Raw genomic sequence first — 14400 nt, 5'->3', positions numbered from 1 at the left:
TGCTGGCATTTGTATGGCTTCTCTCCTGTGTGGACTCTCTGATGTTTCACTAGGTCTGACTTCTGAGAAAAACCTTTCCCACAATGCTGGCATTTGTATGGCTTCTCTCCTGTGTGGACTCTCTGATGTTTCACTAGGTTTGACTTCTGAGAAAAACATTTCCTACAGCGCTGGCATTTGTATGGCTTCTCTCCAGTGTGGACCCTCTGATGTACCATTAAGATTGACTTCCGAGAAAAACATTTCCCACAACGCTTGCATTTGTATGGCTTCTCTCCAGTGTGGACCCTCTGATGTACCATTAAGATTGACTTCCAAGAAAAACATTTCCCACAATGCTGGCATTTGTATGGCTTCTCTCCTGTGTGGACTCTCTGATGTCTCACTAGGTGTGACTTTGACAAAAAAGCTGTCCCACAATGCTGACATTTGTATGGCTTCTCTCCTGTGTGGAGTCTCTGATGTATCGTTATGACTGACTTCTGAGAAAAACCTTTCCCACAATGCTGGCATTTGTATGGCTTCTCTCCTGTGTGGATTCTCAGATGTCTCACTAAGCGTGACTTCGTAGAAAAACCTTTCCCACAATGCTGGCATTTGTATGGCTTCTCTCCAGTGTGGAGTCTCTGATGTATCATTAGGACTGACTTCCGAGAAAAACCTTTCCCACAACGCTGGCATTTGTATGGCTTCTCTCCTGTGTGGATTCTCAGATGTCTCACTAAGCGTGACTTCGTAGAAAAACCTTTCCCACAATGCTGGCATTTGTATGGCTTCTCTCCAGTGTGGAATCTGTGATGCATCACTAGGTTTGACTTCCAAGAAAAACCTTTCCCACAACGCTGGCATTTGTAAGGCTTCTGCCCGGTGTGGACTCTCTGATGCATGACTAGGATTGACTTGTAAGCAAAATGTTTCCCACAATGCTGGCATTTATGTGACTTCTTTCCTGTGTGGACTCTCTCATGGATCAAATGTTTATCTGTAAAGAAGGACAATTACAGATGAGACTGAAAATCAGACTTAAGAGAGGAGGGTGTTACCGCATGATTTAGCTCTCATTAACCCCTCCTTCTTAGAGATTAAATTAATAAAGTTGCTGTGAGTAACCCAAGCCTGACCCTGCTGCTTATGCCCCTAAATCCATTGAACAGTTGCATTCTTACTCCTAGGAGCTAGCAAAGAAGAGACCGTATGGTTACTGCCTTGAGGGAATCAGTGGAAGAAGATAGTCAAAGGACTGTTGAAAAAAAAATTCAATTAAAAATGTGCAAAAATACTTTGATTGACAGGTGTCATCATATCCTGTGAGACGGCCACTGAATGCTGAGTCAGAGCCCAAGGCATGATGCAAGCTAACTGGATAGGATGCTTCATGCTGTTTGTCACCAGGAGAGGACTCACAACCAATACAGTATGCAGCTCACATGAGGATTGGAGTGGATTGGATCTGAGTTGTGTGTACAAGGGATGGTGAAGTTGATGGAAGTTGGAGAGGAGAGCTTGTAAATATTTGTATTATTTTGCAACTCAAGATAGAGAAGCTCCAAGGATTTCGATGAAATCGACTGTGTTTGTGACTTATTTTTAAGTGTGAAAAGTCGTCATTGCATTGCCAATGCCTATATCTGGATATTTGCGTCCGTACTCTGCTATGATATTTTTGAGCTGTATCTGGGTGCATCACTCTCAGATTGTAGCGTACATTGGCTTGTGAATGCGATCAAAATTCAGAGCCAACAAGAATCTGAGAGCCGGTGAGCTAATGCCTTTTGTCTGATGTATTTGCATCAAACACCCATTGCATTCAGTTCGTTTCACACCATTCTTCCCCCACAAAGGAAATATTCTAAAGTAATATAAACCTTTCTGAACCCACAGTTTCTGCTCACAAGCAGAAACCAATTTCAGTATAAATATCAGCCCCGACTTGCTGTTCTTCGGTGTCAGTCCAGTTACAGATAGACACTCTGTTTGTTTTCATGGCTAAACACCTCAATGCACTCACCAACCCCAATTGTCATGGGAACTACTGATCTCTCCTTATTTCAAATCCTCAACAATTGGAATAAAGATCTGGATAGATAACGTATCACCATTATCAAAGCCTTACATTTATTCACCACTCCACCTTTGTTACCTAGTTCTTGTGTGTGTGCATGAACACTTCTATTTATGTGTCTGTGTGTTTTGCTTTCCCCCTAAATAAAACACAAAAACCTATTTCAAATCCCACTGAAGATCTGTTTGATTCAGGAACTGCTATAGATTGGCTGAGTCCAGAGGTCACTATTGCCCCAGTAAAACTATTTCTTTCTATTGAGCTAAGTACCAAACTCCCCTAAAAGCATAGCAGTTGCATCCCACAACATTCCAGAATTGGCAGTTTAGGATTGGATATTTAGAAACCTTACAAAGTGGAGAACAATAGTGCCTCACTAAAACTAGAAATTTCATGATTCCGCAGGAAGTTGTTATGACAATTAAATTACGTGTGAAAGGGAACTAGGAATTGTAGTACAGCACAAGTTGAACATGTGTCAACAGTGTGATGCAGCAGCTAAAAAGGCCAATGTGATCCTAGGCTGTATCAATAGGAGTATAGTGTCAAGATCAAGGGAAGTAATAGTGTCACTCTATTCTGTTTTGGTCAGGGCTCACTTGCAATAATCCTGTGTCCAGTTCTGGGCGCCACAGTTTAAACAGATGTTTAGAAGCTGGAGCATGTCCAGAAGAAAGAAACCAAAATGTTGAACAATCTGGAAACCATGCTCTCTGAGGAACAACTTAGGGAGCTGGATATGTTTAGCTTGGAGAAGAGAAGGTTAAGAGTGGATATGACAGCCCTGTTCAAATATTTGAAGAGATGTCATATTCAGGATGGAGCAAGCTTGCTTTCTGCTACTCCAGAGAAAAAGACATGGAACAATTGATGCAAGCCACAGGGACAAGAGATTCCACTTAAACTTTAGGAGGAACTTCCTGACAGTAAGAGCTCTTCAACAGTGGAATATACTTCCTCAGAGTTTGGTGGAGTCTCTTTCTTTGGAGGTCTTTAAACAGAGGCTGGATAGCCATCTCTTGGGGATGCTTTGAATGTCTATTCCTGCATGGCAGAAGATTGAACCGGATGGTCCTTGTGGTCTATTTCAACTCTTTGATTCTATAATTCTAAAGGGGAATCATATTGCTCTGACAGTAGATTATGAATGGGCCCTCAGTCTTCACAGGAAGGGCAATGGATTCAGGTTCCTTACCCACAAAGGCCACATTCTCATAATTTTCTATCATAACGGAACTGTACATAAGTTTCTGCTTCTTTGTCAATAGTTTCCATTCCTCCTCGGTGAAATATATCGCCACATCCGCAAAGGTCACCTGCAACAGAAAATAGCCCTCATCCAGAGAGTGACTAAACAAAAGCGGAGGAAAACACATGGTGCATTGCAAATATTATTTCAACACTTCAGAATTCAGTCCAGGAAATAAACTTTAAATTCTGCAAGCAAGCAAAAAGCTACAGCATTAGAGATCCAGTTTGTCTTGAATCCTTTCAGTATAATATACAATATAATAAAGAATATAATTTAGGCCATTTCTGAGATATTATTGATTGATTAGGATACTGACTATCCCAACATGTATAGTACATTTAGTCACCAATGAATTATAGTGCATTTAGCCATATCTCACCTAATTTCAGAGGCAAATTTCCTTTTTAAAAAACAGTTCTGGGGAGTACTCATGGCTTGAGGGCCACTGGGCCCACCCTCAATTTAGGTCCAGAGATATTCTTCTATAGCCCCCAGCATTTCACAGATGGGGAAAAGAAGACACATGTGGACAAGCAACACCAGAAGGGGATCAAGATGGCCAATGAAGATCACACAAGCGAGGAAGGGTACAGTAGTTTGCTTGTGCATCCGACTCCTGGCAAGGGCTAGACCGTGCCACCTTTTCGCCTCCCCTCTCCCCTCTTTTGAGTTGATGGGATGCACACTATTTTGAACTTGTAACACATTTTGCAGCAACTGAACTGACCTGAGGAGAAGGGGGAAAGTGGGAGAAGCAGAGAGAAATAGGACATTTTCAAAGCCCCTGAAAAAATGAGGTGACAGAGGATTAACCAGGACTCTCTAGGCCAAACTGGGACAGTATGTTCTTCGCTGGCTTTCATGAGCCGGCCCAGACACAGATGAAATGAATAGTCAGGATGGCAACTTACCAAAGAGCTGTTGTTCCTGGGCAGTCTCATTCTGTTGGAGCCCAACTCCCTCTGCTTGGCCTCTCTGTAGGCCATCAGGTGGGCAGGGGTCCTGGTGGCCCTGCACTTGGTCACTTCCTGCAAGAGAGGCCCCAAAGCCGTATACAAGGAGGCCGAGATGAAGTTCCTGAGAAAAGGGACCAGGGTTAGGATTGGCTTGGCAAGAAACCCTGCGTCACTGAAAGAGAACAGAATCCTGCTGGTGACATATGCCTTCTTTGGGCCGATGCAGAGGTGGGCATCCCCTTCCTCCCTCTGCACCAAACAAAGCCCCCTAGACCGAGCATAGATTCACTGCAGTTCCCCTACAAAACAGATACTCCATGCCTTCTTAGGGTGGTGGGGGATCAGGGGATGGGGAATTGGAGAGGGCCCTGGTTATGTACCCATAGCTAGTTGTGAAATGAGTGCATCATAAATAAATAAATAAACAAATAAATCATCTGCTGAAACCTCCAGAGGTCCCCATTGATTTTCTCCAGCATCAACCACTTTCCCAAGAAGGCTGCATCCACACTATAGAAATAAAGTACTTTGGCACCACTTAAACCTTTCAGTGCTATGGAATCCTGGGATTTTACCTTTGGGCCACTTAGCCTTCTGTGACAGATAACTGATGCCACAATGAACTACAAATCCCAGGATTCCATAGGATGGAGCTAGGAGAGTTAATGCGGTTTCGAAGTGGATTATTTCTGCAGTGTAGATACAGCGTGAGTCGGTTTTAAAAGGATAGAAAGCACCCAATTCTTCTTTTTACCCTCCTAATAATGGTTTTCCTTTAAAAAATAAGTAATTTGTTTTAGTGCCTAATCCTTATTTTTGTTGTTATTTGTTTATATGTTTGTTTGTTTCATTCTTGGTAATATGAGTTATTCTGGTCTGTCTCCTTCCTTCTTGCCTGAAAATCTATTAATAAGGAAACTGGGGAGGCTTTTAAAACCTCCCAAAGGAGCCATTTTTGGCCTTGTTTGGGGGACTAGCCTCCTCTTAGAAGCCAAACCCTGATGTTTGTGAAGAAGAATAAGAATAAGGCTTGTATTAAAACTATCCTCCCCATTTCTGGACCCTTTTAAAACCCATTTTCTCCTGAAGGAGCAGAGCTGTGTAATAAGAAAACCCTCTCAGAAAAGAGACACAAAAGACACACAAAGAGACACACTTCCTTCCTTTTGGCCCAAGGAGCCTGGCCTCCTTCTGACTCTGGAGCCTCAGGAGAGAAAGAGAAGCCTCTGTTCAACTGAGGCCTCAGAGAAGGTTCTGCAACATTATTCCCCACAGTCACAAACAGCACAAAATGGCCTCTGGAACACAAAATGGCTGCCGAAACATAAAATGGCCACCTCTGCCTCAGCACTTGGCAGTTTGAGGCCTTCAGGAGAGAGAGAGAGAGACGGAGAGGAAGAGTGGAAGGAGGTTCTGGAGGGAGGGGGCCTTGGGAGATATAGAGCCTCTTGAGATACTCGGACTTCGCTTCCTAACAAAGGGGTTTCTGGCCTCATAAAGGATTTGAGGCAAGCTGCCAATGGGATTTAAAGTATATTTTCCGGATTGGATCTCCCAGCATCCACATGGCCAGAAAGGGGAGGGGTCCTGCCCTGCAGTAAGGCCCCTCCAATCTCTCTGAACCAAGGACTACAACTCCCACATCTTCCTTCTTTCTTTCTCCCTCCATAGCTGGCTTGTGAGGTGTGATTCAGCCCTGTTAGTGGTGTTACTCCTCTTGTTGTCGTTGTGTGCCTCCAAGTTGTTTCTGACTTATGGCGACCCTAAGGGAAGCCCTTTGCAGGCTTTTCTTGGCAAGATTTGTCCTGAAGTGGTTTTGCAAATGCCTCCTTCTGAGGCTGAGAGAGTGTGACTTCTTGCCTAGGGTCACTCAGTGGGTTTCCGTGGCCAAGAGGGCATTCGAACACTGGGCTCCAGGATCATAGTCCAATGCTCCAGCCACTAAACCACGCTGGCTCTTTCTTGAGGCTTTGTAGTGTTTTGTGGAGTGGCTCCAAGTCATTTCCGACTTCTGGGGAGCCTCTCCTGGGGTTTCCTTGGCAAGAGTTGTTCAGAGGAGGTTTGCCATTGCCTTCCCTGAGGCTGAGAGAGTGTGACTTCTTGCCCAAGGGGCCCAGCTGGTTTCATGGAGGAGTGGGGCACTGGACCCTGGCCTCCAGAGTTGTAAGCCAACACTCAAAGCACTGGACCACACTGCCTCCCATTCCCATGTACAATCTGTGAAATAAATGCAGACTTTTTCTGTTCATGTGTGTCTTCAAGTCGTTTCCAACTTATGGCGACCCTAAGGCAACCTTATCATGGGGTTTCCTTGGCAGGTTTCTTCAGAGAAGGGTTGCCATTGCCATCCTCTGAGGCTGAGAGAGTGTGACTTGCCAAGGATCGCCTAAGGCCAAAACACACTATAGCAATAATCCAATCTGAGACCGCTTTACCTGCCCTGGCTCAGTGCTAGGGAATTCTGGGAAATATAGTTTTGTGAGACATTTAGCCTTCTCTGTCAGAGAGCTCTGGTGTCACAATAAACTCCATTTCCCAGGATTCCCTAGCACTGAGGCAAGGGCAGTTAAAGCACTCTCAAACTGGACTATTGCTGCCGTGTGTTTTGGACCTTTCTTGGCCGCAAACTGTCCATAGCCTGCAATGCATCTCCTAATTCTGTTGGCAGTCCCTCCCTCCCAACACTTTCTCATTTCCCCCAAAACCAGCGCAAAGCTGGCAGATGGAAAGAGGTTTTAAAGCAGCATTTAAATCTGCCATATTTGTTTTTAAAAGACTAAATGTCCCAAATGCTATGATCAGTTTTGTAGCTATTATTACAGAAAGACGTAGAGTATAAACTCCTGAAATACCTTTATTTTCTGGAGTGAGATGGGCTTTTCCAACTGACTCACTGCGCCCCTGTAATAATAATAATAATAATAATAATAATAATAATAATAATTTTATACCCTCTCTTCAGCCAAACCCCTCCCAACACTTTCTCATTTCCCCCCAAAACCAGCACAAAGTAGTAGTAGACACTCTAAGGAGGTATTTATTATAAGTAACAAAATATTACTAAAATCATACAAGATATTAAGAATCTTGCAGGTACAATATTTGTAAGTATATAATATTCAATTCATACAATCTAATAAATAGACCTAAGCGTCCAATTCTGAGACTAACTTCCAAGATCCTCTCTTTAACTCTCTCTCTTGATCTCCAACCGACACAATTCCCCCAACTGTCTCTTGGTCTCTCAGGCCTTATATCTCCTTCTCACGGAAGCTTCCAGAAGGACCTTTATCTTGCTCTCTGATTGGTCAAGAGAGCCTTCCATAGCAGTGATGTCATTCTGTATTTGCATAAACCTCCCTTTTCTGCCTGAAGAAGACCTCCATTGACTGGAGCCCAGTCATTACACTTTCCCAAGGCAAGGCTTGCCCCTATTTCCCAATGTTGTTCTTGGTGTCTGCCTTCCAGTTGTTTCCAGGTCTTATGGTGACCTTATGGGAGTCTCTGAAGGGGTTTTCTTGGCAGGTTCCTTCAGAGTGGGTTTCCCATGGCCATCCTCTGAGGCAAAGAGAGTGAGACTTGTCCAAGGCTTCAGTTCTTTTGGAAGCCTTTTTGCTTTATCTTCTAGAAGACAGCGGAAGTGTTGCTTCTTGCATTAAAGAATGAGAGGAACCTTCTGGCATCCAAAAGGCTAACATTCTCTGGAGTTATGTCTGATAATATGTATAGATAGGATTGCAATCCCTGTTCATTTATTAAAAGGTTTCATATCAAAGAATCTCATAGCTATGCACCTTAATAGCAGTTAACCAAATTAAACAGTATATAAAACAAAAACATGAAACAATCTAGACAAGGTAACTGTTACATGGATTTGTAATTGGTTGACTGGACGAACCCAAAGCGTGACTAGTGGGATGGCCAGTGGGGCTCTGTCCTTGGCCCAGTGCTATTCAACATATTTCTCAGTGACTTGGATGACAGAATTGGGCGCATATTCATCAAATTTGCAGACGAAACCAAATTAGGAGTAGCAGCTAATACTCCAGAGGACAAGATCAAAATTCAAAAGGACCTGAATAGACCAGAAAGCTGGGCCAAAGCTAACAAAATGAAATTCGACAAGGAGGAATGTAAGGTACTGCATTAAGTGCAGGAAAATGAAATGCACAGATATAAGATGGGGGACACCTGGCTGAATGAAAATACATGTGAAAGGGATCTAGGAGTCCAAGTAGACCAAAAGTTGAACCAAATGAGATTATAGGCACATATCAGGCTTTAATATCACAAATAAAACCTTTATTATGTTCAACCTATGTGCCCCAAAATACCAGAATCAATCCTAAGACATGGTTTGACCAGGAATGTAAAGAGTTTAATAAAGTTTAGTTAATGAAATCAGAAAACTGAAGACAAAGGGCATCAAAGGAAACACCTCAAAACAGATAGCCCAACTACGGCAAAATTATAAAAAACTACTTAAAGAAAAGAAACAAAAATACCATGAAGCACAATGGAAAGAACTAGGAGAGGCAGCTATTCAAAAAGACTCCCAGAAATTTTGGTGCTTAATAGCCCAGGGCTCCAGAACATCAAAATATGTACTGGAGGCCGCAGTGCAAGGAAGAGACTGGGTGAGGCATTTTTCCAACATCTATAAACCTCAATACGACCCGTCACAATCAATTTGTCTTGCCAAACCACTAGATACCCCTGAATGGCCCGATGTCACTGTGAATCAAATTAAAGGAATAATCACCAGACAATCTACCAACAAAGCACCCGGTGAGGACATGATACCAATTGAATTATATAGGGCAAAATTGGAATATTGGTCCCCGATTCTAGCAAAACTATTTACTCATATAAATCGCTCTGGATGTATTCCTGAAGGTTGGCAATTGAGTATTATTGCCCCAATATATAAAAAAGGTGACAGGAAAGATCCAGCCAATTATAGGCCCATTAGTCTCTTGGATATTGCTTCTAAATTATATGCTAGGTACCTCTTGGGAAAAATTGAAGACTGGGCAGTTAGTAATAATCAATTGACAGAAGTACAAGCCGGTTTCCAAAAGGGGAAGTCAACAATTGATTCGTGTTTTGTGTTGAACTTCCTCATGTGTAAATATGTTCATAACCTGAAACAAAAATTGTATGTTGCATTTGTTGACTTGAAATCTGTGTTTGATTCAATCTCTAGATCTTTGTTGTGGCAGAAACTGGAAAAAACAAATATTGACCATTGTTTATTATTTCTTGTAAAGTCATTGTATTCCGATACATCGTTACAGGTTAAAGTGGAGCTGGTAGGACATCTTACTCCAAAGATTGGTACATCCGTAGGAGTTAAACAAGGTTGCATTTTAGCTCCTTTCTTATTTAATTTTTTTTTATTAATGACATTGTAAAGGATCTGGAGGGTTTGCAATATGCCCCTGTCACAATTCTTGATACAAAAATTTCTTTGTTTATGTACGCGGATGATATTGTATTGATTTCTAGAACGGAGGTAGGTCTAAGGAGACTTCTTGCAAAACTATGCACATATTGTAGAAACAACAAACTAACTTTTAATTATGACAAAACCCAGGTTATGGTCTTTGGAAGACGCCCCAAAAAACATGTTTGGCACTTAGATGGAAACATTATAAGTCAAGTAAAATCATTTAGATATTTAGGCCTAGTATATTCAGACACAACATCTTGGAAAGAACAACTGTTAAATTTAAAAGTAGAATCCTATAGATCGGCAAAAGCTACATTAAAGTTTGCGGCAACTAGAGGGGGAAATTTAGTAAATCCTGCCTTAATAGTATATAAAGCCAAAACAACGGCACAGTTTCTATATGGGGCAGAGGTTTGGGGTGCCACAGGTAAACCAAATATAAACCTGGAACCCCCCCAGAACTACTTCTTGAGGTCATTGCTGGGTCTCCCCAGAGACACACCAACTGCCATGCTTAGATTGGAAACCAACATGCTTAGTACAGAAAACCTTATAGATAAGAGAATTTTATGTTATTGGCTCAAAGCACAGAGGATGGATAATAATAGACTTCCAAAAAAACGTTTGATAGAATTGAATAACAGCATGCCCAACAAGAACTGGGTACATCAGGCTGCGCAATTAATGATCAAATATGGAATTTCATTAGCTGAAATTAATGAACTCCAATTGGAAGCACAGATAAAGTCTATCAAGAACATAATAAGTGAAACATCGATACAAAAAGATCTCCATACTGCTTATCTGTGCTCATGTGCCCCTCTATACTATAAACTCAAGAAGTCCTGTATTTTTCCAGATTACTTTGTTAGTTTAACATTTGCAAATTTACGGAAAGCTTTTACCGAATTAAGATTAAATATGATGGATACAGCATACAGAGACGGAAGATATAGAGGTATTCCTGCAAAAGGACGTACTTGTGTATATGGTTGTCAAGAGGTAGAGGACCTTGTTCATTACATGTTATTTTGCCCTCTCTACCAAGAACCAAGAGAAAGATTAGTTATACCTATAATAGAAACTAGTCCCAGGCAAAATCCACAGGATATGATTTTCTATCTTCTATTGGACCTGAATAAATATGTAACCTGGAAAGTAGCTTTGTTTGCCTTAGCAGCTAAAAAGATCAGGAATAAGTATATAACAGGGATAGCCATAAACTGTAAAGGTGATGACTATATTTGACAAAATTTTAATGCATAATGACAATTGTTACTTGTTTGTTTAGAAATTCTATACAAGATATGAGATACAGTGCTACCTCGGGTTACGAAATTAATTCGTTCCGCGCCGCCGTTCGTAACCCGATAAATTTCGCAACCCGAAAAGGCGCTGGAAAGCCGCTAGCTGCGCTTCCGATTTGAATTTCGCGCCGAAACGCGCCGAAATTAATTTCGTAACCCGAAAAATCTTTCGTTACCCGGAACAGTTTTTTTAAATCTAACTTTTTCGTACCCCGGAAATTTCGTAACGCGGTCAATTCGTATCCCGGGGTACCACTGTACTTGCATTTTAGATATAATTTCCATGTATTTTTATATGGTTATATTGTTGTATGTATTGTTATATTGTTGTGCTGTGCAATGACCTTTGGTCAAAAGCAATAAAGTTTGATTTGATTTGATAAGAAGTTGAACATGAGTCAACAGTGCGATGCGGCAGCTAACAAGGCCAATGCGATTTTAGGCTGCATCAATAGAAGTATAGTGTCTAGGATCAAGGGAAGTAATAGTGCCACTCTATTCTGCTCTGGTCAGGCCTCACCTGGATTATTGTATCCAGTTCTGGGCAGCACAATTCAAAAAGGATGTGGAGAAATTGAAGTATGTCCAAAGGAGGATGACTAAAATGGTGAAGGGTCTGGAAAGCACGCCCTATGACGAATGACTTAGGGATCTGGGGATGTTTAGCCTGGAGAAAAGAGGGTTAAGAGGTGATACGATAGCCCTATTTAAATTTTTGAAGGGATGTTGTATTGAGGAGGGAGCAAGCTTGTTTTCTGCTGCTCCAAAGAACAGGACCTGGAACAATGGATGCAAGCTCCAGGAAAATAGATTCTTCCTCAACTGACAGTAAGGGCTATCCGACAGTGGAACAAACTCCCTCGGAGTGTGGAGGATTCTCCTTCCTTTGAGGTCTTTAAACAGAGGCTGGATGACCATCTGTCGGGTATACTTTGATTGAAATTTCCTGCATGACAGGGGGTTGGACTGGATGGCCCTTGTGGTCTCTTCTAACTCTACGATTCTACGATTCTATGAATTCAATGAAAAATCATAAATCATAAAGATGTAACCACAGTTGCTCACAGCTTGTAATTCAAATATTCACAGTATACTTTTCCGTGTGGAAATGAAGGGAGACATTTTTAAAGGTCTATTCCCAAATCCAGGGGAAATGAGAGGATTATTCTTTCTCACTTAATTTAGAAACAGGATAAAGAGCATTTAATTTAGCCTCCTTCTTTCTAGACAGATGGCGAATGCAGAGAATAGTAGTGAGCCCTTGTACCACCACAACTGAAAGAAAGCAAGAAAATGAACCAATCCATAGACCCCCGCAATTTTTCTAGTTGAAGAAACCAATGAACTAAGCCTCGCAAATTATAATAAGCTACTGCTATCACATCTGATCTGGATGTTTGCACAGAGCCCTTTCCTCTTTCCTGGAATTGGGCTCCCTCCAAAATGGAGAAGAGGCAGCCTCATCTCCTGTCTGAAGATCATGCATGAACACTGGAAGCTCAATGCCAGGCCCTGCTGTATCGTATCTTTACTGCCACGTGTAAAAAGGGCAAGGAAAAACACCTGTTACAGGAGAAGAAAGCAAATAAAACCTGATCCTTTCTGGTCCAGGTTTCAGTCCTGGGCAAAAGAAGGGAAACCAGGATTTGACTTGGGAGTTAGCGAATGTTGTGTGGCCTGCCCTGCCTGACCGGGGCCTCCCTGGGGACCAAATCCATCTCCCTTCTCTTCCCCCTCAGTCAGCATTCTTACAAAGGAACCAAATTTAGGGGTCTCCCATCGGCATCTTGAGGCACCCACCTTTCCTTTCCTTTCCTGGCAAGGAAACCCAGAAGGAGCCCTTCTTCCTAAGCAGCCAACGACCAAAGCCACCAGCCTTCTAGAACCCTATTCAGGCTCCAAGCCAACCACTAACAATGGTCCAAGTTCAGGGCTGCTTTATTTGTCTGGCTGAATGCTAGGGAATTCTGGAAAGTGTAGTTTTGTGAGATATTTAGTCTTCTCTGTCAGACAACTTAGATGCCATAAGATTCCCGAGCACTGAACTAGGGCAGTTGAAGTGGTTTAATTTCTGCAAACTGGATTATTTTTGCAATGTGTTTTTGACCACTGTTACTATTTGAGCATCCACAAGGCTCTGTGGTTTTGAAGGGAAGCATCATCATCATCATCATCATCATCATTATCATCATAATTTCTGCAGTGTTTTTGAACCATGTCTGAGAGAGACCTGCAGCCTGGATCTGGCCAAATCCCAAATATTGCCCTCTCAGCAAAGCCTGGAGATATTAACCTTTAAGGACCAGAACTCCTGAAAGGCTGACTTTCCCAATCTCTCCTGAGAGACCCTCCTGGACCTAGAGCAGCCTCAAAGAAAGGGGTCCCATTGAATGGGGGGCCCATGTCTTTCTGAGTCTGTGGGTCCAGAGGAAGTGGACTGTTTTCCAGGACCGTCTTCCTAACCTCACAAGGCATCTCTTAGCATTTGCCCAACACTGCTCTTGAACATGCAAAGATCAGGCAAGCAAGATCTGCTTTGCTGTTTGCAAAAAAAGATGGAAAAACAATAGGCCCTTGGTATCCTTTGGGATTTGGTTTGGACAGAAAAATCCATGGGTGCTCAAGACCCATTATATAAAATGGGTGACCTTGGGTAAGTCACACTCTCTCAGCCTCAGAGGAAGACCAATGGCCAGCTGGAAGGCATACAACACACACACAAACACACATCTAAATGATGAAAATGGCATTCATTTTGGGCCATGAAACCCACTGTGGGGAACCTTGGGCAGCAGACACTCTCTCAACCTCAGAGGAAGACAAAGGGCAAAGTGGAAGGCAAACCTGAAGGCAAGGAAAACCTGGGAATAGGGTCACTAGACACGAGTTCAAGGCACGCAGCACAACCCCAGCCCCCGAGGCACACTCTCTCAGCCTCAAATGATGGCAATGGCAAACCCCCTTCGACTAAACCTACAAAGAGACTCCTGTGACAGTTTTGCTTTAGGATCCTCAGGAAGGAATTGAAGGCACACAATTCTCCCCCAAAGTCTGGGAGGAAAAGGAGGAGGAAAGCTTAGAGGAAGGTCCTGAGGAAGAGGAGGAGGAGGAGGAGGAGGAGGAGGGCTTAGAGGAAGGGCTGGAGGAGGAGAAAGGCTTAGAGGGCCTGAGGAGGAGGAGAAGGAGGAGGAAGAGGAAGGGTTTACAGGAAGGGCCTGAGGAAGAGGAGGAGGAAGAGGAAGGCTTAGAAGAAGGACCTGAGAAGGAGGAAGGCTTAGAGGAAGGGCCTGAGGAGGAGGAAGAGGAGGAGGAGGAAGAGGAAGGGCTTACAGGAAGGGCCTGAGGAAGAGGAGGAGGAAGAGGAAGGCTTA

At 42.8% G+C, this 14400-nt stretch overlaps 1 protein-coding gene across 1 annotated transcript in view; it reads right to left on the bottom strand.

Annotated features, from left to right (window-relative positions):
• Nucleotides 1-14400, bottom strand: part of LOC149287717 (uncharacterized) — a 34131-nt gene that overhangs the window by 138 nt on the left and 19593 nt on the right. Inside the window, exon 2 of the mRNA XM_089492476.1 lies at nt 1-974. This exon is cut by the window's left edge and continues 138 nt beyond it. Within this exon, the coding sequence (XP_089348602.1) occupies nt 1-974 (974 nt within the window). The remainder of the gene's footprint in view (nt 975-14400) is intronic.

Source organism: Sceloporus occidentalis, unplaced genomic scaffold (genome assembly GCF_023333645.1).
Source record: "Sceloporus occidentalis isolate IW3139 unplaced genomic scaffold, rSceOcc1.0.p SCAF_57, whole genome shotgun sequence".
In the NCBI taxonomy this organism is placed as follows: domain Eukaryota; kingdom Metazoa; phylum Chordata; class Lepidosauria; order Squamata; family Phrynosomatidae; genus Sceloporus; species Sceloporus occidentalis.
The sequence above is the reverse complement of the archived record's forward strand: the minus strand, read 5'-3'. Positions and strand labels throughout refer to the sequence as shown.